Consider the following 23327-nt stretch of genomic DNA (forward strand, 5'->3'; position numbering starts at 1 on the left):
GATCAAATACAAAATAGTGACAGGTCAGGACAAAAACCACCTGAACTAGATAAAAAACAGTTTTTTCGTTCTTAATGATTTTGTTTTTACCTGTAATGGAAACTCCAAATTTATTAATTTTTATAGCAAGGGTAGGAAATTAATTTTATTAATAGATACTGGTGCATCTATATCAATTATTAAAGAAGGAATACTTTCAAGGGCTTCACAAATTTTAAAAAGATAATTTAGTTGTAAATGGTATCGGAGGAAAAATTTACTCATCGGGTTGCATTTTGTTAGATTTATATACCGATAGTGGAGACAAGTTCTTAAGTAAATTTCATATTTTTCAAAATGTACCAATTGCTGTTGCTGGTATATTAGGCTTAGATTTCTTAAATAAATATAAAGCTAACATAGATTTGTATAGAAACTTATTAACATTACATACTGACCATAAAAATTTAACTTTACCTATTTATGACAGACCAGATTACAGTAACTCTTTGTTGATCCCACCAATGAGTGAGTCTATTCAGTATGTTTTCATAAATTCAGGAGTGAAAGAGGATTGTATTGTTAGTGCGACAGAGTTGACAAAGGATGTTTTTCTAGCAAGTACTATAGTGAGACCTAACTGTGGAAGGATTCCTGTTAAGATTTTGAACACTAGTGATGAAGAGTGTAGATTAGAAAATTTGGTAGTGAATGTTAACCCTTTGCATGATTATAACACTTTTAAATTCTCAGAATGTGACAGTAACTCAGTAAGGGCTGATAGGTTATTATCTTCATTAGACTTACAACATTTAAACTCTGAAGAAAAAGATTCCATTGAAAGAATTTGTAGTAAATACTCGGATATTTTCTTTTTACCAGGAGACAAATTAGAGACAACAAATCTTTGTGAACATTCTATTAAATTAAAAAATAATATTAATCCAATCTATACCAAGCCTTATCGGTTGCCACAAGCATTAAAATCAGAAGTAAACAGCCACATAAATAAAATGTTAAAAGATGATATAATTGAAGAATCTTCAAGTGAATGGTCAAGTCCAATATTATTAGTTCCAAAAAAGAGTCAAGGTTCTGAAAAATGGCGTCTAGTAATTGATGTTAGAAAATTAAATGAAAATATAGTCGATGACAAGTTCCCTTTGCCCCACATCACAGATATTTTAGATTCATTGTCTTGTTCAATCTATTTTACTCATTTAGATCTGCAACAAGGTTATTATCAGGTAAAATTAGATCCTGAGAGTCGGAAATATACTGCGTTTTCGACTAATACAGGTCATTACCAATTAAAGCGATTACCGATGGGACTTAAGACTTCCTGTAGTGCTTTTAGTAGAGTTATGTCTTTAGCAATGTCAGGACTAGCTTTTGAAAAATGTTTTGTATATTTAGACGATCTTGTAATTTTTGGACGATCATTAAGTTTGCATAATCAAAACCTTACAGATGTTTTTGAACGATTGAGAAAAGTAAATTTAAAATTAAATCCTTTAAAGTGTCAGTTTCTTAAGAAAGAAATGTTATATCTTGGTCATTTAATATCTTCTGAAGGAGTTTCACCAGATCCAGAAAAAACTAAAGTCTTAAAAAATTATCCAATCCCACAGAATGTTGATGAAGTTAGAAGGTTTGTTGCCTTTTGTAATTATTATAGAAAATTTGTTCCATCTTTTGCTAAAATCACCCAGCCACTAAACAATTTATTAAAAAAGGACACAACTTTTGTTTGGAGTACTGAATGTCAAAAAGCATTCGAATTTTTAAAAAACTCATTAATGACGCCTCCAATACTTGATTATCCCGACTTTTCTGATAAAAATGAATTTATTGTGCAAACAGATGCTTCAGACATAGCTGTAGGAGCAGTGTTGTACAATAAAAATTTAAAACCTGTTGCTTATGCTAGTAGACCATTAAATAAAGCAGAAAAAAATTATCCTGTTATTCAAAAAGAATTAACCGCAATAGTGTGGGCTGTAAAGTACTTTAGGCCTTATTTATTCGGTAGGACTTTTACTATAATGACTGATCATAAACCACTAGTTTATCTCTTTGGTATGAAAGATCTATCCAGTCGATTAATTAAATTCAGATTAATTCTCGAAGAGTATGACTTTAAAGTAGTTTATGTGAAAGGTGAAAATAATGTCATTGCAGATGCATTGTCTAGAGTATGTATCACATCTAATGATTTGAAGAGTATGAAAGAGCATGTATTAGCTGTAACAACTAGAGCACAAAAGAGAAGAATTGAAGATGAAAGAAAGGACGTACAAGCTGATCTTAGTAATGACACAGATGAGTGGACTGATCAACCACAAGTCGTGGAATTATTAAAACAGCCGTGTGATTCTATAGAGATGAAGTTAATGAAAGAAGAAAGTATAAAGAAATTTAGAAAGTTGAATATAGTGAAAGAAGAAAAAGATTGTTTTGCTTATGTACCAAGTAAAATGTTGTTGAGTATAAATCTAGGCTTTAGACTGCAATTCTCGCGAGCCGAATTTGTAGACAAGCTAAAAGGTTTTTGTGAAAAGATAAATATTAGAAGACTATGCATAGTAAGAGATGATGAAAATACAGAATTTATAAAAGGTTTATGTAGTGAAATTAAATCTTTAAATAATTGGTCAGGTCCTCAAATATGTGTGTTAAGAGGAGTTAAAAGAATTTATGATGACAAAGAGAAACAATTCATTATGAATAATTATCACTTATTGCCAACCTGTGGTCATACTGGTATAAATAGAATGACAAATAATATTAACAGAAAATATTATTGGCCATGTTTAGATGCTGATATTCGTGAATTTATTAAGAAATGTAAAGTTTGTCAAAAAATGAAACAATGTAGATATACTAAACAACCTATGACTATAACTACTACCGCTGCAACTGCATTTGAGAAAATTTATCTTGATTTAGTTGGACCGTTAGATAAAGATGAATATGGTAACTGTTATATTTTAACCATACAGTGTGAGTTAACTAAATATATTGAAGCATATCCATTACTCAATAAGGAAGCAACCACAGTAGCACAAGCTTTTGTGAACAATTTTGTTTTGCGTTTTGGTATTCCCAAATGTATAGCTACAGATAGAGGGACGGAATTTATTTCTCAAGTTATGGTACAAATATGTAAATTATTAGAAATAGAAAAGTTGACATCAACTGCATATCACCATCAATCTATTGGTTCTCTCGAAATAGCTCATAAGAATTTAGGTGTATTTTTAAGAAGTTATAGTACTAATTCTTGTTTCTCATGGTCCCACTGGGTTCCTTTTTGGTGTTTAGTTATAATACTTGTGTTAATATGCAGACTAAGTACACACCCTTTGAATTGGTGTTTGGTAGACAATGTCGTTTGCCAAGTAGTTTAGAAGGTGATATAGAACCATTATATAATGTTGATAATTACTGTTTAGATTTAAGATATAAGTTAAAAATTGCTTTAAGTGATGCTAGGAAGAATTTGATAAATTGTAAAGAGAAAAGAAAAGAAGCATATGATAGTTCATGTAATCCAGTTTATTATAAGAAAGATGATTTTGTCTTAGTTAAAAATGAAAATGCAAAAAAATTAGATTGTGTTTTTGATGGTCCGTTTAAAGTGTTAGAAGATTTAGGAATAAATGTTAAGATTTTAAGAAACAATAAGATAGATATAGTTCATAAGGATAGGACAAAAAGATTTTGTACTTAGTGTAAGTTGTAATAAGTAACATAGCAGTTAACATTTTGTTTTTCTTTATTATTATTTTTTTTCTTTCACCCCCGGAGGTGAAGTATGGAGTTTATCTGTATTTTTTGATATGTCAACATTGGTATGAACTGTCACTCCCATTATTGTAACTTCATTGATTGTGATTGCATCGTGCAAATTATTAAACTAATATGAAACCTATAAAGTGAACTTATTTCATATTTCAGGATAGTTTCATTGCCATACCATATTCTTATAGTTGGCGAGAAGGAAAAAAAAATGTGAGAATAATTTTAAATTAATGATTTTGAATACAAAATTAACGTCACTGTGAAATACAACAATATTCTAATAATACAATAAAAATGTTTTTAGAATAAAAAAAAGCATAAATGTGAAGATTATTGCAACACATTTGAAACTACAGTCAAAATCTGTTATAACGACATCGAAGGGACTACTCATATTGAGTCGTAAAAACCGATAGTTGTAACAACCGGTGACAGGTATTAATAGGAAAGATATGTATATTCATGTAGGAAATTAAACCGCATTTTGTTTACTTCAATACAAACGTATAATATAAAAGAACAATATCATTTTTCCATCATTTTTGTACACTTCTGAAACACTTCTGTCGTGCATACACATTTTGTAACTCACGTTGGATTTTAATCAGCGTATCGTCACAATTTCCCTGCATGTGGAACTCTTCATTAAAAAGAACAATCTTTCGTAATACACTAACAGCATTAAGACCGTCAATCAAAGTTGGCACTGTAAATTGTTCTTCCGAGTCTTTTCATTTTCCTCTTGAACTTCACGTACAATATCATCCTCCGTAGCTGGTGCACAAATTGCAATAGACTGATCTACATCAATGAACTCGTGTGTTTCAGTAGTAGATAAAGCAGGTCGTAAACTTTGGGCTTATTGAGCCAAAGAAATATTGTCCTCTTCATCATCGTCAATCACATCATCTGAGGTTCTTGGTATAAGACTTGTAAGATCTTTAAAACCTGCATGCCCAAAGCAGTTAGCTATAGTTTTTTGTGAAACTTGACTATTATACTGTGCCAGATGTGGATACTGTTACCTATTCAAATTGTTTACAATACAGCTGAGCCGGTCGTTCTACAGATATAATTCTCCGAAAACATTAATCAAATGTGGTCGCTTAATGCGGTATGTCGTAGTAAACAATGTCGTAAAAACCAATGTTTTCGATAAAGCGGTCGTATAACATTCAGCCAGGACCTTTGATTTTGGTCATTTTAACGGGTATGTTGTTCTAAACGATGTCGCCATAAACGGTTTTGACTGTATTTCATTATTTCAATGATTTGAGATTTGTATAATTTCTCTGATTGTAACTTTTTTTGTGATACATTTTTGATTTTTAAATAGATTTAAAATATATTCTTATATTTTTAGATGGAACAAATAATTTTGGGAATGTACCCTTAGTGTCTCTGCCAGCTGTCACGATGTACCACCACCGATCCTGAAACAACACTTTAATTTTCACAAACTGAATGGAAATACAAAAAAAAAATTACATCTGCATAGAATAATCTTATGACTTATAAATTAATCAAAAATACACATTCCTTAAATCATTTTAAAATAATAAAAAAAGCATAAATGCATAACCACGCTAAAAATATGTTAAACAAAATACAGGCAAGAGATCATCTCTGTAAGGACTATGGCTTCTCCAGATTCGATTGTATTTATTAATTAACATAAATTTAATTGAAAAAAAAAACAAATATATTCGCTTTGTCTTACATTCGTATGTTAATATTAGATTCAAAGAAAATAATAAAATGCAATATTAAAAAAAGAAAGCTTTGCAAAAACCGTATAGTTACAGTATTGTTAAGAAAACTGCATTATCGCCTTACGCCAGCTACTAATTTTAATGCTACAAAACAAAAACAGTCTTCTATAAAACTTCTTTATTATTTTTTTACTAGTCACCTATTAGTCGAAATTCAACCATACTCAGATTTAAAGATTTTTTTATTAAAAACAGCTTTCAGATGGCCTAGAATTAAAATTTACGAGAAATTGTTAGTAACGTTATCGTAAAAATTTGCATTAATTATTACGTAATGTTCAATGTCAAATTTCTTAGAAACTTTGACACATTCTGTTAAAGACGTTAAGATAAAGTATATCGCAAATATTCGAGATAAACCCTGTTGAGAAATGGCAAGCTGGTTCATGGACGTCACGACCGACGTCACGACCGGCGGCGCGTACGAGCGGACGGCGGTCGACGGCGACGACACTCGCCATCTTGGACTCCACCGGCAACGGACGACCTTTACGAACGATCGTTTATCAAGACGGCAGTAACCAGCTTTTATACAGTCCACTCTCCTAGGTCCTCAAACAGACCCTCTGCTCTTCTCCACATTACTTTTAACTATGTCAGATTTCACGCTCATCTGTTTGTTTTGAGCAATTTAGTTATATAGGTGGTACAAAGTTTTCGCTTCATATATTAATGTACATAGAAAATTTATATATATCACTATTTTCACAGTCGGGCAATTAATTGACTTTCGCAATACAATCAACGCTGCTTGATAATCTTACTAATATTATAAATGCAAAAGTTTAGATGGATGGATGTTTGTTACAAGATATCTCCAGAACGGATGTATAGATCTCGCTGAAATTTGGCACAGATGTAGAACATAGCCTGGAAGATTACATAGGCTATTTTTTACACGAGGAGTCCTGATAAACTTTAACTAATTAGTATTTCAACAAAATTCTTAGCTTATTCTATACTATAAATGTTAGTAAACTCTTGGAAATCAAATTCAAACTGTTTATTGTCACATTTGAATTAGGATGTTTAAACAATACACAATCGCTTCAAATAAATACAAAAAAAAAGTTACAGTAGATTACCACAGCCTAAAAAGGTAATCCTCTCATTTACTTAAAAAAAAAAAAAACACAATATGTTTTATTACAAGTATCATGGCAGTGGAAAGGAACAGTAATGGTTTTCTTGAATCATAAAGTAAAGCTGAATTGGCAATGCCCCGGTCACATTTGTCAGGCCAGTGACGCCAGATGAGGAAGGAAAATTTTATAAAGGAAGCCATGGAAGGGGACCAGCGGGGTTAGGCAGTAAAAAACTAAAAACGAAACGATCGATCGTTTCGTCTAAGCGATAGCGTCTCTCGTTTTTCCGTGTAAGGCTAGGCAGTAACAGACGACAGTCGCTTTCGTGCAGACGAAGGTGAATCGTCAAAAAAAACAAATTATTGTCTATACTTGACGATCAACATTGTGTCATTTGAATTTGACGTATAAAGGTCAAATATTCTCGCGGTAAAAATACAAAAGTTTAGTGAAGTGTTTGTGTTTCAATTTACGTTTTGTAAAATGAATTCTTAAAACGCAAGCAATGAGCAAATCGCCATAATGGTGGAATTTATGGAAAGGTACGTCAATAACGTATTTAAAATGGTAAACACCCCGCAGGGAAGAGTGAGGCGCCAGGAACTTTGCCAACTATTAAAGATGTTGCTGGGTAAGGCAGGTAGTGATCCTGACAAGTCTATGGAGCAATGGATCAAGGTTGGTTCTAATGTAATAATGATTGTAAACATAAAACAAGACATTCATTCTGAAGCATGTTTGTTATGCTGGCAGACACATCCTTTTTTATTTTACTTATTCTTTGCAAGTGCCCTTGCTATTGAATCATGTATTTAATAACAATAGTTTTGTAGTTGCCATTTTCCTAGCTACGAATATCACATTTCATCACCCAAACTTTATATTTTAGGACTACCAGTAGAGGAACAGTCAAATGAGGAGCCTCCAGTTGAGGAACCATCTATCCAAATACAAATTTTGGAGCAGATCACTGACAGTAATTTATTACAATCCTGTTATTTCATTCAGAAAACAGATATGCAAATCTATTCTTCAGTTGGTAACTGTATTAATAGAAAAATATTTAATTAGTACCTACCTCAATTTATTTGCCCATGTTTCTGTTTAATCATTTGGGTAAAATAAATTAACTAAAATCAATTGATACAATTTAATGTTTAGTTTTATCTTATTATATACAGTTTAAACATTAATATTTACTAACTTTATCATGATATTTCAGATGATGAACAAAATGATATATATGTTGCCTCCTCTTCAAGAGTATAGCTGCCCCATCATCAGTTCAAAGGAGAGGGAAATGGCATCCAGGACCCTCACTCACTGGCTTATTAATGTAATGCTTATGCTTTGAGATGCAGTCTCAAATGCAAAAACATGTAACATTTACATTGGTTTTGGTTGTAACTTGTGTAATTAATGTTTAAGTGAATATTGAAATAAAAAATAATTGTATATAAATAAAGTTTATTTTTAATTTGTAAAACATTCATCTTCATCATATTTCTTCTTAAAAATACACTTTTAGACATTATTGTGTGGGCTTCTTCAACCAAACTAAAAACTGCCAATAATTAGTCTATTCCTAACAGCCCGCCCCACAATCACATCCAGCCCGTTTTCAACAACAGTTGGTTGTGTAAGAGCAGTGGACAAAAGTACTTCTGCATCATCTGTAGGAGTTCCTCTTGAATCTATGAGCATGTTATGCTGATAATAAAGGATACACTGACCTAACAAATATCAAAATCTATATTTAACCAAATGCCCTTTCTATGCAGTTTCGGGCCTTGACATGCACTCTAGTGTAGTTCTCTCCTCTAGATCCTGGTTCTGCATTCAGAATAGGTGTCACAAGGTAGCTCCTTTGAGGGTAACCACTGTCACCTAAAATGTTATAAGTAATATTAAAGTTACAAATAATATTTAACATAGAACATCACCTGTTAAATATTTTTCTACTAAAAATGCAATTTACTTGCCAGATAGTTGCAGAGCCTCCATATGGCTTTGCAGTCTGCTACTTGCCCAGATATGACTGTTGTGACTTGCACCACCAAACTTGGCATTAACATTAGTGATTCTGAGATCACTGTCACATACCTAAAATATTTAATTGAGATTAATCTTTAATTATCTTATAATTATTATAACAAACATAAAAAGGTTCATACCATTTGGACATTAAGAGAATGAAAGCCTTTTCTGTTATAAAACCAAAGTACATCTGCAGCTGGACGAACTATGGCCACATGGGTGCAATCAATGGCACCAATTACACCAGGAAAATTAAACTTAGTATAAAATCTGTAAAATAATATTTCTAAGTAGTTGTATGTGCTCAAGGTAATAAAAATAAAATGACGGAAGTTATATATAGTAACCCCTACCCTTGCTTAATTTTAGTTCTTTGTGTGCTTGTTTGTGGGAATTGTATCCATTTATTTGAAATCTCATTCAGAGCTTTTGTCACCTCTCTGATACACCGACTTACACTTTTTTGATTCATATGTACCTCATTAGCAACACCTTTCTGATATGAACCCATGGCATAAAAGCTCAATGCTGTCAGCACCTAAAATATAATAATTGTGTCAGTATAAGACTCAAAGTGACTAAAGTTAACATTAATCATGTTAAATACATAATCACCTTTTAACACACATATATTAAAAAAAACATATATCATAAGAAATCAATTTACCTTAAGTTCCAGTGAAGTTGTTTTCGAACCTTTTAAACTGGTATTGTGCCTGAGCTCGTCACACAACGAGTGGAACTCTTCCTTATTCAGCCTGTAATGAGCTCTAAACTGCCACTCCGGAATTTTTTGGAGTAACCGTTCGCGATTCTTTAATCTTTGTAGAAGCATACGCTGCCGAGACATCTTTTTAGCTTCGGCATCTGCAGCTTCTAACATCAAGGCGGTCCACATGCGAGACATATCTATAATATGCCAAATCATAAATTGTTTACTTTATTCAACTAACAAATCATTTATAACATAATACCAAATTGATTTCTCACCTTAGAAGTTTTATTTAATATTTAATAATAGTTTAAGATATTTAACTAAAGTTGATTCGGTTGACTTCGCGGCAAAACGAGACACCTTTGTCGATCGTCTCAAAAACGAACGATCGTGTCGCTTTTAAAACGATTGGAAATGTCATTTCGTGTTACTGCCTAAGAATTTCAAAGGAATTGGTCGAAAAACGATAGACGATAGACGACGCTTCGTCTTTCGTCTTTCGTGCGTGTTACTGCCTACGGTTTTAACGCGTGACGTCAGACGTCAGTCTCTCAACCAATCACAATCGAACGACAGTCGCTTTCGTTTCGTTTTTGTTTTTTACTGCCTAACCCCGCAGGAGTGTGTGGCATCCTCCGTCCAGATGGACCAATGACAAAGTTTTCACGGCTGGTTGTCGTTGGATGCGGAAGGCGGAGGACCGCGTATGGAAGGTATTGGGAAAGACCTATGCCCAACAGTCGGCAGATAAAAGGCTGTTGATAATGGTAATATAAATTGTTTTATAACGTTTGAAATTTCTAAATTTATATGAGGAAAATTCACAATCACACTGCTCTTTTCGCATTAGCTTTTGGACTTATGATGTACTAGCTGTGCCCGCGACTTCGTCCGCGTGAAATTCTGTCTTCGGATAGATTTTTTTTAGGCCAATTATTTTACTTAACCGACGTGCTATGATTCGATGTATGGATGTAGAAGAACATAAAGAAAGGTGTGCCAGAACCGCGCCAAATGTCTGGTCCTGGGTCTCTGCCTACCCTTCTGGGTTACTGGCATGAATTTTGTTGTTGTTGTGGTATTTTACTTAAACTTATAAAAAATTACAACAAAACATATTCAACTTACAAAATATTGACATAAAATCGTATATTCCCATACAAACTTTCATCCCCTATTCCCTTTTGTAATATTGCATCCTTGAGGGTAAAACTTTTACAAACTTCAAATGTCAATTTATTTATATCAAATTAGCAGCCTTGAAAATAAGTTTCAACCTTCTACCTGTAAAAATGACGATAATTCCATACAAACTTTCACCCCCACTTTCAACCCCTTACAACCCCTTTTTCGCGTTAAAATGTAGCCTATGTCCATCCTCAGGCTCTAGACTGTCTGTGTACAAAATTTCATTTAAATCGGTTCAGTAGTTTTTGCGTGAAAGCGAGACAGACAGACAGACAGACAGAGTTACTTTCGCATTTATAATATTAGTAAGGATAAGTTGACCATATAACATTAATGATTCTGTTTAAGTCTTATTGTAATACAATAACATTGATTATTAATGCAATATTATCATAATACTACAATAGATATAGAAAAATATTATTCTAATAAAATAACTACACTCCGGCAATGAAAAGTTTCTTATGAAACATTCGATAAAAGAAAACAAATTAATTCTTCGCAAGCATATTATATATGGAGTTTCAAAGTTACCTTATTTTTGTTTAGCAGCGGAGGCGGGTTTAGCTGACTGTGGTATGATTGTAATTTCATCGTTGATCTTGAGTGGCTTGAGCAATGAGTCATTGGTGGGTTTCGCCGGGGGAATCTTGCTTTTATCCATGACACGCTTGGCTACCACACTGTGTGCTGAATACACGTGACTCTCGAATTGCTTGTACATACCAAAGGTGGCGGTACAAACTGTACATTTGTAGGATAAATGTGCCGGCTTTAATGTCAGATTGTGATCCCGAGCAACATGGTTGAGCAACTTCCATTGGTACACCTGAAATGTTACAATATTTAATAAATAATCAGGGTCGGGTAATAACTTCAAATAAATCTGGATTTCTATGATTAAGAAGTACTAAAACAATATATCTCTCCTTGATCTAACATAATTTTGACCGAAAACTATGCTATTCTTTTTTTAATTTTAATTAGGTCTAATTACTTTAATATGGTGTGTTATCAAAATTTAACAATTATTACTAAAAAAAAGTAAACAGTGGGCAGTTAAATGTATTACAAAAAAGGCATAATTTGTTCTATGTATAACATAATGTTCAGAAAAAGCATGAAACTCACCCTTCCACACACTGGACATCTTCCGGCGTCTTTACCCTTGTTGGCGGCTTCCTGCATAGAGCTGGTGACAAGACCGTGTGAACCCAAAAGATGTCTCTCAAGACCTTGATCTGTGAAGAACCTGAAACAAGTATTATATTGAATTAAAACTTAATAAGTAACTATTAGATCTTCAAGACTATGTTCTACATCTGTTGTAACATCCATCCATCTAAACATTCGCATTTATAATATTAGTAAGACATCTCACTGACCTGCACTGACACTTCTGACAGTTCAACGGTGGCCTGTTATATATAATCTTGGGATGTATCTTGACCTTGTGTATCCACTGCATGTGGTTGCGGAGCTGCTCCAGGTCTTTTATGTAGCCATCACAGATCTCGCAGATGACGAACGAGCCCTTGTTCTGGTGCGCCGGCTGAGGTAGGACGGGCAGCGGCTGGCGCGGCAGCGGTGTTATAGATATTGAGGGCTGCTGCATACATTTACCACCCTTGTTTTTCTGAAAATTTTGTTAATAACATTTTGTAGACAAATTCGGGGATTTTTTTAATTACTTCATATAGGAGATAGTAGAAAAATGGGTATGTTTTTGGATTATTATTGAGATCATTGGGTCAATTCAATTCAAAACAGATGAACATTAAAGGAATTAAGCAAAAATCTTACATTATTTGAATTGGGTCATTCACATTGGCAAAAATAAACACAACATTAGTTATGAATGAGTGTGCAAACTCAACATTTTAACAAAATAAAACAATATTACATTACTTTAATTATTTGCAACTAACTTCAATTTAATTCCTTATATATAAAATTGTTATAGTTATACTAGACAGATAATTTTACCATATTTTCTGAATAACATCTTTATGAAATACAAAATAAATATAAGGAACTATTGCAATAAGAAATACAATAAACATGGTTTGTAATATTTTCTATTGCCAACAGAGAATATTTCACGTCATGCATTTTACATTAGATAAATGTTTTTTATTCTATTGTTAATTTGTATTAATGCCATTGAGTGTATTTTATTGAAAAATCAAACAATATGTACTTTGTATGAAAACCTTATTTGAAAAGGTTAAACACATTTTCAGAGCTGGGCATTAACTCGTTAATCCGTTAATCGTTAATTAACGAAGTTAACATTTTGCTTAACGGATTAACTTTTAAGTTAACTTCAAAAAGTGTTAACGCTTTTGTTAACTTCCGTTAAACTCAACTTCCGTTAATAAAAGTCCGTTAATCGTTAAATTAAAAACTTGGAGACGTGCTGTCATTTTGTTTAAATTACGCGCCACGCCACGCTCGTAAGTTCAACTACTGTACTACTGTTGGGCGACTGTCGGCGACTCGAATGGTGAACGAACGAGTTGATAATTGATATATGTGAAGTTCGCGTGCAAGTGTGACGCATCAGAGCGTCCAGGAAAGACGTGACCAACAGGACAAAATCAAAAGAAGGTTCGAAATAGTATATTTCATAACGAGTATGTAATAGCCCACATTCCGAACGCTCTTCGTCCCTGCAATACACCACTTTTTGAGCAACTGTATTAAAACACTTTTTTACTCGTGCTTTTTCGTTAGCTTTTCCAAACTCGTGCGTTCTCTTTCCCAGCTGTCAACATAATGTCTATTAAAAAGAAAAAACCAACCACGAAGTTTTTACAAAAAAACAATCATTGAAGTTTTTATGATTCATGCAAATATTTCTAAAAAAGAAGCTCCTAATTTGTTACAATATCAGATTTAATGATTTGATTCAATGAATTCGGTAGGTTTCATTTTATTTCATCTCAGTAAATTTCATTTTCATTTCATATCAATAAAAATAATCTACTGAAGACTTGGCTGTTTGGGCATAGTTCCCTTTGCCTACCCAGAATGGGTGAAGAAAACAAAAAAAATCTCTGTATTCTTTTACGGTTGGCGCCATTTTCCAAAAATTTTAGTTAGTTCGAGTTTATTGTGTTTTTACTATTTCGTTTCCGACAACTTGAGCAGCTTCTTAAGAAGTGTGAGTATACACATTATCATTTTGCTTAATGTAGTGTTCTTCAATCATGAAAATTTTTTCATCGGTAAAGAGGATATTTCTGTGCCTTTCTCCTGCGTATCGCGACAGAAGGCGTTTTGATCGATCCACTCTCTTTAATTGTAAAGATTGATTAAGGGCATGTCCTGTATATCGTCGATAAGCACCGAGCTTCAGGTCTTGTTTTATAATACGCGACAGAGTTCTAGTGGGAATCTTCATTTCCCGCGATAAGATTTTTTGCTTCCTAATGGGGTTTCGACGAATTTTGGCCTTAACAGCCTTTGTAGTTCTAACAACACGCGGCCGCCCTGATCTTTTCTGGTCTTCGACAGACGAAGTGATGCTGTATCTGTTAATAGTACGATATACGAACATACAGCTGATACCAAGCTTTTGAAGTGTCTGGAATATGATCGACGGCTCCATACCCACTTTGTGCAAGGCACATCACTGCAATCCTATTTTCCTTAATACCCCATTCCATATTGTAATTTGATAATGAACACAAAAAAATATGTGAAATGGTGCAAAAACGAATTAAGTTTTTAAAATAATATACGTGTTCAAATTTAAAAATAATTAAAAAGTTGAAAAAAAGAAATGTTTGTATGTAACAGTATTTATGGCCAGACTAGTTATACGAGGCATGCCTTTTAAGTTTTGTCATTTGAAGAAAAAAACACAACTAGAATCTTATAATACTTTTTATTGTTTTTAAAGGTATTCACCACGTAGCTTAATACACTTTTCCATTCGCTCAAACCAGTTATTATAACATTTATTCCACTCTAAAGTGGGGGTGTTGAAAATGGCTCACTTGAAAGCGTCGACTGCTTCTTCACCGGGCTGGAACCTTTGACCACGAAGACTTTTCTTAATTTTAGGAAATGTAAAGAAATCGTTAAGGCTTAGGTCAGGACTGTATGGAGGATGGTCAAGAATTTCTACTTTTTCCTGCTTCAAATACTCAATCGTTTGACGATCGCTGTGTAAGCTTGCGTTGTCGTGGTGCAGGATAATGCGTCGCTCTGAGTTAGATTTTCGCTTTTCGGCGATGACTTGTGGTAAACAAACTATGGTATACCACTCTGCATTCACCGTTCTACGATCTTCAAGTGCAATAGTCGCAACATGGCCTTTTTTCCAAAGAAGGTGGACCACCATCTTCTTTAAAGTGCTTCGCGAACGAACAACTTTAGTCGGCTTTGGCTTGTCTTGAAAGACCCAGATTGTAAATTGTTGTTTGGAATCAGGATCGTAGGCATAGATCCAAGATTCGTCACTACTGATGATGTCGTAGACGTGGTTTAACTCTCCTCGGTCCAACCTTTGCAGAGTTTTCTTACACCATCTGACGCGGGCCGCCTTGTGATCGTCTGAAAGCAGATGCGGTATCCAACGGCAAACTAGCTTTCTCACACCAAGCGCTTGATGCAAGATCTTCTGAATAGTTGTCCCTGAGATGCCTAATAGAACCTCTATCTCTCGATACGTCACATGACGATATTCTAGAATTAGTTGTCTCACAGCAATGATGTTATCTTCGGTGAAGGCGGATTTTGGACGTCCTTCGCGAGATTTTTCACTAAGACTAGTATGTCCACGCTGGAATTCTAAATACCAGCGTTCGACAGTCCGCAGACATGGGGCTTCATCACTGAACACAGATGTTAGCTCTTCAAAACACTGAAGCCGTGTCAGGCGTCTTTTAAAGTTGTAGAAAATTATTGCACGAACAGTTTCCTTAGAAAGATTCATTTTCGTACGTTACCTGGCAGATTCAAATCGACGCTGTGACTAAACAATAGCATTAATCTTAATACTTTCAACTGTTTTAAGATTCAAAATGTAAACACACTCGAATATAAAACAGTTCAAATTTCAAAATTGTCGGGAAATATTAAAACGACAGAACTTAAAAGGCATGCCTTGTATATAGATATAGATGCGAATTTTTAAATGGATGGATGGATGGATGTTTGTTTGAAGGTATCTCCGGAAGGGCTCAGCGGATCTTGATGAAATTTGACACAGATGTAGAACATAGTCTGAAAGAACACATGGGCTACTTGTTACTTTTTTTAATTCCGCACAGACAAAGTCGCGGGCGACAGCTAGATACCTTATAACTTAGGATTTAGTCTTTATTTAGAACATCGTATATCAGTGTTATTTTTTGTAGAGTTCTCAAGAGGTAATTGAAGCTGGATCAAGTAACAATGGTCAACGAGTGGCTGTTCTCTTTGATTCAACTCTTGCCGCATATCTAATGATGGGTAATTTATCGCCGGTAAGAATATTAATATGACGGCGCGTCCCTAACGCCATCTATGATTATGATATTGAAATACAATTTTTGATCATTAGTAACGCTTTTTTTTAATTTCAAAACGTAGCACCGAGCGCTAGTGGGGTGATTAATTGACAGTTCTGTTTCCGGACAAAAAGGTGACGCCACGAGGAGAGCGTAGGGCAGTTAGTGTTTGATCGTCGGTGCGAAAAGACGTCAGTTACGTTCACAACTACGTGCTCGATGAAACGTGACAAATTATTGTAGCAATTAATTATAAGACGCTGTTACTTTTAAAAGTTGTATTTCCTATCTACCTACTTGGTCCAAATTCCCACGCCCTAAGATGGAAACTCACTCTGATAAGGCGGAAGTGCCTTTAAATACATTGTAATAAGAGATTTATGCGACTTTAAGATTTTATGTAAACCCTTTTTGACATTTACATGATCTAAAAAGTCATGCTGTCACTTTATTTGAAGTTGGAAAGTTATGTGATGAAAGTCTAGATAGTTTGCTTATGGAATTAGATAAGGTAATTTGACTTATAAACTTATTATTATTTGCAGTTTATGTGAACTTTTCCCAAATTTTAAACTGACAAAGTGAAACTAAACTCGACAGAGTGGACGGGACGTATAGGAATATATCCTCAAATATCCTCTTTCGGTACGTCCCCTCCTCTGTAGATTAAAAGTCGCATCGCATCTGCAATTGCGAATGTCTATGGGTAGTGGTCGTTTCGCTATTTAGGCGAATTCAGGTGACCGCTTGCTCGTTTGCCATATTATGATATAAAAAAAAGTAGGGTGACTTTGTGACCTGAAGTGGGCCTTGGCCTCCAACAACAAAAGTCTCCACTTGCTCCGACCCATATCGGAAATACAATCTGCTGTTTAATTTGGCCTCTCTTAAGAAAAAATATAACGACTCATCGTAATGTTGGAACTACAATTTGATCAAACTTTATACGATTATATTTTTAATAATTTAATGATTCTTAAATTTAATTTAAAATAAAAACTAAGGTTTCTATTGTGCAACGATATGCATTTTTAAGACTGAATTAATGGTTAACCAAAAATACACTAGGATAGGTACCGTCAATCGCGATCATGGTCATCATATCATGTCAGTATGGTAATAGAGTAATTTAGTAGTTACTTTTTTTTAATAGTATAAATGTACATTCCGTTCTAACACGCGTATTTTTTTACAGTAAAGATAAGTTCGGATTAGCGATAAGACTAAAACAGATTTGTTTAACGTCTTCTCTTAACCGGTACTTTAAACTAAAGGGTTGGAGTTTTATGTTTATAGTGGGCAAAGAGGTAGTAAAAATGTGCTTCCCAATTCAGGGATTCTCTAAATATTAGTCTCAAGGTACAACGCAATTGTTCTTGAGTTTCGTACTTTTTTAGTACATTAATAGTAATGTACTAAAAAAATCATGCCCAACTTTTTACATCATATAGATGATGTAAAAAGTTGGGCATGATTTTGTTACCATCAGAAAAAAAAAAATTCTATCATGGCTTATATAATATTACTCACTTGTGTGTAAGAATTGTAATTGATTTTTAAGTTTTCAATTTTACTAATTACATTTCCAGATTTAAAATAAGATTAATTAAAAAATAAAACCAAAACAGAATCTTTGTGTTCATTAACTCATGGTCACAAAAATTGGTGTGTTTATAATTTGTTTAATACAAGCAATTTATAATGCATTTAGATTTCACAAAGAAAAGTACCTGCGCTTAAGTTACTTAAACGGAACCACAATTTTTTATTTGCTACAATATCTTACCGACATCTAAGGACGTAAGTTCCGAAATTAGCTTTAGAGGTGATAAAATTAAATTCTGTTATAGACGTCATGATAAAATTTGAAGAATCCCAAGATAAAAATAAAACAAATTATCTTTAACATATCTTTATATTTAACGTATTGCCGAACTTTGATGTACATAATCAATTTAGAATGATACAGAAACATGTTTGGTTTCAAGGCCTATATATCCTCTGCGAGCCTATTTCTAGAATTAAGAAAAAAACGACATACATAAGTATACATAAAATCTTGCCATTGGGCTTCCTCAAACTATATCATTTTTGAAAAAATATACGAGTACTTTTAACCGTGGGTTTCTGAAACCAAAACCTCCGTTTAAAACATTGTTATCTCTGTTTTGTCAAAGATAATGACAGGGATGACGATATATTGTATACAGGTATTTTGGTGTAGGAACCACCGGTTAGCGGAAAAGAAAAACTTAATAAGTAGCCTATGTGTTCTTCCAGACTATGTTCTACATCTGTGCCAAATTACATCAAGATCCGTTGAGCCATTCCAGAAATACCTTCACACAAACATCTATCCATCTAAACATTTGCATCTATATATAATATATATATATATATATAAAAGAAAGTCGTGTTAGTTACACTATTTATAACTCAAGAACGGCTGAATCGATTTGACTGAAAATTGGTGGGCAGGTAATTGAGAACCAGGAAACGGACATAGGATACTTTTTATCCCGTTTTCTTTTTTTAAATTCCACGGGAACGGAGTCGCGGGCAAAAGCTAGTTTATAATATTAGTAGGATTAACACGTTAGCTGCGGCACCAATTTTTGCATACTTTCCGTTCCTGCGGCACGAGCTATAATCGGCCCGTACCGTGACCAGACGTTAGGGCGACACGCGGTCTATTAGACCCCACCTCCTTTTACAGACTAAAATCCATTTTCTGGCGCGAAATCAAAGATAAATGAGAATTTTGGTCCTTATTGATATAGACAGTGAATTGATGAACCCTAATCCACCGTCGCCCCGGGATCTGATGGCTAGTTTAGGAATTATTAGCAAAACAAAATATGGGATCTTATACACCTCGTAACGCACTGAAATAGGGCAAATTTTCGCTGCGATTAGTGATGGGAAAAATAATATCGTCGTTTTTAAACTGTCTTAACTACGCAACGACTTGACCGATTTTGATCAATTATATCTCATTAGATCGTTTTAAGGGCCTGGCAAAACAACACAAAGCTATCAAAGGATACATTTTTTTTTAAATAATCTAAATTGTGCTTGAAGGCGCCATAAAGAAAAAAAAAACCGGCCAAGTGCGAGTCGGACTCGCGCACGAAGCGTTCCATTCTATACCATTAAGAGGCACCTATTACAGACTTATTATTGGAAAATAATGGATTACGGTTTATGCATAAGGTTTATCTTTCTATTTGTATATGAAAATCTTAATGCGGTTCACAGAATAGAAAAAAAAAAGGCAACCAGAAGTAGAAAAGAAACTGTCCTATTTATTCTGCCTCGGGCTTTAAAAATACAATTATTAGAACTTGAATTAACATTAAAAAATCAGTATCAATATACTTTTTATAGTTTTACTTACTTACTTTTTATACTTATTATAGTTAGGTTATGGAAAGACGCGTATTCGATTAGTTTGTCGCCCCTTTGGTTTCTTTTTCCATAACAGGTTGGGCCCATGATTATTTCTTCTCCTTTTTTTCGCTCACCTATCTTTGCATTCAGATCTCCTAATAATATAATTTTTTCGCTCGAAAGGTTTTTCTAGCTTTTTCTAGTTGTTCATAGAATTCATTCATTTCCTCTTCTGACGCATCTGTTGTTGGTGCGTAGGCCTGAATAATGGAAAATTTTGTTGCATCGAATTTCATATTTAACAGACATACTCTTTCGGATATTCCCCTATAACTTTCCACGTTGTTTTTGTGTTCTTTTTTTATCAGAAAACCAACACCGTATAGGCCATTTGTCTCACCAGTGTGACAGAATATATGGGTGTCGTCTTCTAAAATGTTATTGCCACGTCTTCTTACTTCTGCTAGCCCTATTATATCATGTTTAATTTTCTCTAGGGAATGTTTGAGAAGTATCATTCTTTCAGGTGAAAGTAAAGATCTTACATTGTATGTACATATGTACAATTTTCGGCGTAATGGAGGGTTGCGGTCTAGGTCTCCCGCGGTGACCAACCGTGATGGGAGATCGTGAGAGGAGGGCCTTGGTTGCTACTGTGTAGTAAATTTAGAGCAATGAGCTTGCGGAGATGTAGTTGCCGGTTTTTTCATAATGAAGTGGTCTATTTTGTTTGTTTTGTTAATTTTTGCGGGTTGTTTTTGTTTCAATTTTTCTTTTGTGTTAGTCTCTGGCGATTCCGACAAATTCCTTTTTTTGCTTTTGTTTTGTTGATCTTCTTTTTCATTGAGTATAATTAACTTATCGTACTTTAAAATAGCTTTTATTCCTTGCTCTCTTGCTTTCTTTAATTCTGATTGGAGTTCCCTGCGTTTGTCTAATACTTCCTTGGGATAATCTTCTTTTATATAAAACGGTGTTCCGTTTAATATACTTTTGGATTGCATTATTTTTATTTTAAGCCCCATAGTCAATAGCGATACTAAAATCGGTCTATTTCTATCATTTTTTCTTCCTAGTCTTCGTACAAATTCTATAGTATTTTTTTCGCAACCAATATTTAACATGTTGTTTATAAATTGTGAAACATACATATACATAAAATGTGATGTTCTTTTATTATGCGATATATTCGAGAAATTTAGAAAAATGAGTTTACATTATTATAAACAAGATCCAGCTTATTATGTTAGCTCACCAAGCTTAAGTTGGGATGCTATGCTTTTTTATACCGGTACTGAACTCGAGCTTATAAATGACTTGCAAATGTATGAATTATTAGAAAAAGGAATTAGAGGTGGATTAGCACAATGTTCTCTTCGACATGCTAAGGCAAATAATAAATATTTACCAAATTTTAATAGTTCACTTCCAGGCAGTTATTTGATTTATCTTGATTCTAACAATTTATATGGCTATGCAATGATGAAAAAGCTTCCGATATCAGAATTTAAATTTTTAACTCAGAAAGAAGTCATTGACTTTGATTTACTTAGTACATATTTCAGATGATAGTGATATTGGTTATATCTTGGAAGTAGACTTAGATTACCCAGATTATTTACATCACCAGCATAAAGACTTACCATTTGCTATCGAAAAGATTGTACCCCCTTATGGGACAGCTGAAAAATTGATAGCAAATCTTTATGACAAACATAATTATGTGATCCATTATACTCATTTAAAAGAATGTCTTAACAATGGTTTGATTTTAAAAAATATACACCGTGTTCAGACTGACGCCTGCTCAATATTGCGTCGGGGCATAGTGGCGTGAAAATTGCCGTCGCCCGCATCAGGCGCTTGGGCATTTTTTAATACAAATCGGTCGCGGGTGTGCCACTTGTCCCGAGATCACCGTAACGTTCACATGTATTTTTTAATTATACTATTTTAAAGTATCCGGTTGTTTAACTTAAGGCACCATTCTATCTACTAAAGATAGAACATGGTGGCCCATGAGGGGAACAAAGAAGAATCCGCGAAATAATGACAATTAATACGTAAATACGACGAGACACCGGTTAGCGCGGCGACCTAACGATCTTCAACATCACATCAAATCATTCCTGTGGATGGAGCCTTGCAGTGGATATTTCTAAAACCACGGGCTGTATTGGGAAGCAGAAAAACAAAGAAGATTCGAGCAGTGAATCAGCTAAAGTTTCACATCGAGCAGTTACGAGTTCGTCCGCTAAGATAAGTGTCCTTTCTTAACTAATTCCTAAAAAACCTAATAACTAACAAAATAATATTCAAAATCGTTCGTCATTTGTGTAAATTAAGTGTTTTAGAAAAGTTTTACAGCGTTTTATGCACGTAAATTGGTTATTTAGTGCAAAATTGCATCATTTTTGTTACCTACCCTTATGTAAAAAAAAGTGAACAATTCAATTAACTTTAGTTATTTATCGCAATATTATTTAGATGAATACATGAATCATTCAATTTTATGTTCACTATTCCGTAAAATTGTTCAATGGAAGTATATTAAACAATAAAAGGTCACTCAATTGATATAAAGTTAAATTATTTTACGAAGTAACGTTAGCTTCGTATTTTATGTTTTCTCGTTTCGTATTGTTTATACATACAATATTTAGCGTATTTGCCGAATATTCCAGGCTAATATTCATCATCGCCGTGCGCCGTTCGCAAGTACATACATACTTATCCCGTTGGAATACCTTGGCCGGCCGCGGCTCCTGCACCGGCCGGGAGCGAATTGTTGAGCGTGCGCAGCCGGCTTCCCTGAGCGGCAAGTACCACCAGAACGAGGAACGTGAGCCATTTCAATTTAATAACGTAGGAATTGCATTGCTATTTAAATAAAGAGATTCAATATTTAGTTAACTGACTTCAAAAAAGAATAGTTTAAATTATATTGTTTTGTTGTTGTTTGTTCGTAAGTGTTATATTTAATGACAGAAGAAATGAATAAACAAAGTTTACGTGATTTAATCACTAGGAGAACGTCCGCCAAGGGACAAATTACAAAATTTAAAAATTATTTAAATAGCATTGCTTGTTTAATAGAACTAAACAACGTTCAATTAACGGAGTTAGATTTAAAACTCACTAAATTTGAAGCGTTGTCTATGAAGGATGATGATTTGCAAAGTGAAATAGAGGTTTTAAATTATGAAAATATTTCGACTGAAATTGAGGAACGCGATAAAATTGAGCAAGATATAATTATGAATATAGCAAAGGCCAAAACTTTAGTCGAAAAATTTTCCAAAAAATTAGAATGCGAAAAAAGGCACAGTTCGGGTCATAACGCGTCATGTTGCATAGATGATCCTAATCACCCCCACGAATTAGGGTTGAAACTCCCTCAAATTCAAATAGCCAAATTTGATGGCGCATATTTCCGTTGGTTGGAGTTTCGGGATACTTTTGAAAATCTGATACACAAGAATGATCGCATATCAGACATTCATAAATTCCATTACCTCGTTTCTTATTTGCAAGGTGACGCGGCCAGGATCATTTCAAATTTAGAGGTGTCAACCAACAATTATGCTGAAGCGTGGAAGATGATTTGCAATAGATACGACAACAAAAGAATATTGATTAATCATCATTTAACATCATTATTTAATATTAAACAGCTTCCACGGGAATCAGAGCGATCTCTACGATTTTTGGTTGACCACGTGACCAAAAATTTGCGCGCGTTAACAAGCCTAGAACAGCCCACTGACAAATGGGATGTACTAATAATATTTATGTTATCATCTAAGTTAGATAGCAATACGTTGTTAAAATGGGAGGAATATCGCAACAATTTGGA

General features: G+C 34.0%; 2 protein-coding genes across 4 annotated transcripts; both read right to left on the reverse strand.

The window, feature by feature from the left end:
- Positions 1-5142: 5142 nt before the first annotated feature.
- Positions 5143-12207, reverse strand: LOC123723292 (MOG interacting and ectopic P-granules protein 1-like). The gene is made up of 4 exons (XM_045685875.1): positions 11966-12207; positions 11712-11832; positions 11115-11409; positions 5143-5216 (listed from the first exon to the last, which is right to left on the reverse strand). The coding sequence occupies exons 1-3, from the start codon at positions 12193-12195 to the stop codon at positions 11116-11118; spliced, it is 645 nt and encodes a 214-aa protein (XP_045541831.1). The 5' UTR covers positions 12196-12207; the 3' UTR covers positions 5143-5216; position 11115.
- On the reverse strand, positions 8111-10004 carry LOC123723291 (putative nuclease HARBI1). Of its 3 annotated transcripts, XM_045685873.1 has the most exons (6): positions 9668-10004; positions 9345-9586; positions 9031-9215; positions 8815-8947; positions 8623-8743; positions 8112-8527 (listed from the first exon to the last, which is right to left on the reverse strand). In XM_045685873.1, exons 2-6 carry the CDS (start codon positions 9582-9584, stop codon positions 8397-8399), a joined length of 810 nt encoding a protein of 269 aa, XP_045541829.1. In that variant the 5' UTR covers positions 9585-9586; positions 9668-10004; the 3' UTR covers positions 8112-8396. The 3 variants fall into 3 exon arrangements, with proteins under 3 accessions (XP_045541828.1, XP_045541829.1, XP_045541830.1); XM_045685872.1 differs by lacking the exon at positions 9668-10004 and having other exon boundaries at positions 8111-8527; positions 9345-9661; XM_045685874.1 differs by lacking the exon at positions 9668-10004 and having other exon boundaries at positions 8509-8527; positions 8619-8743; positions 9345-9661.
- Positions 12208-23327: the final 11120 nt, after the last annotated feature.

Source organism: Papilio machaon, chromosome W, assembly GCF_912999745.1.
Source record: "Papilio machaon chromosome W, ilPapMach1.1, whole genome shotgun sequence".
Lineage (NCBI taxonomy): Eukaryota > Metazoa > Arthropoda > Insecta > Lepidoptera > Papilionidae > Papilio > Papilio machaon.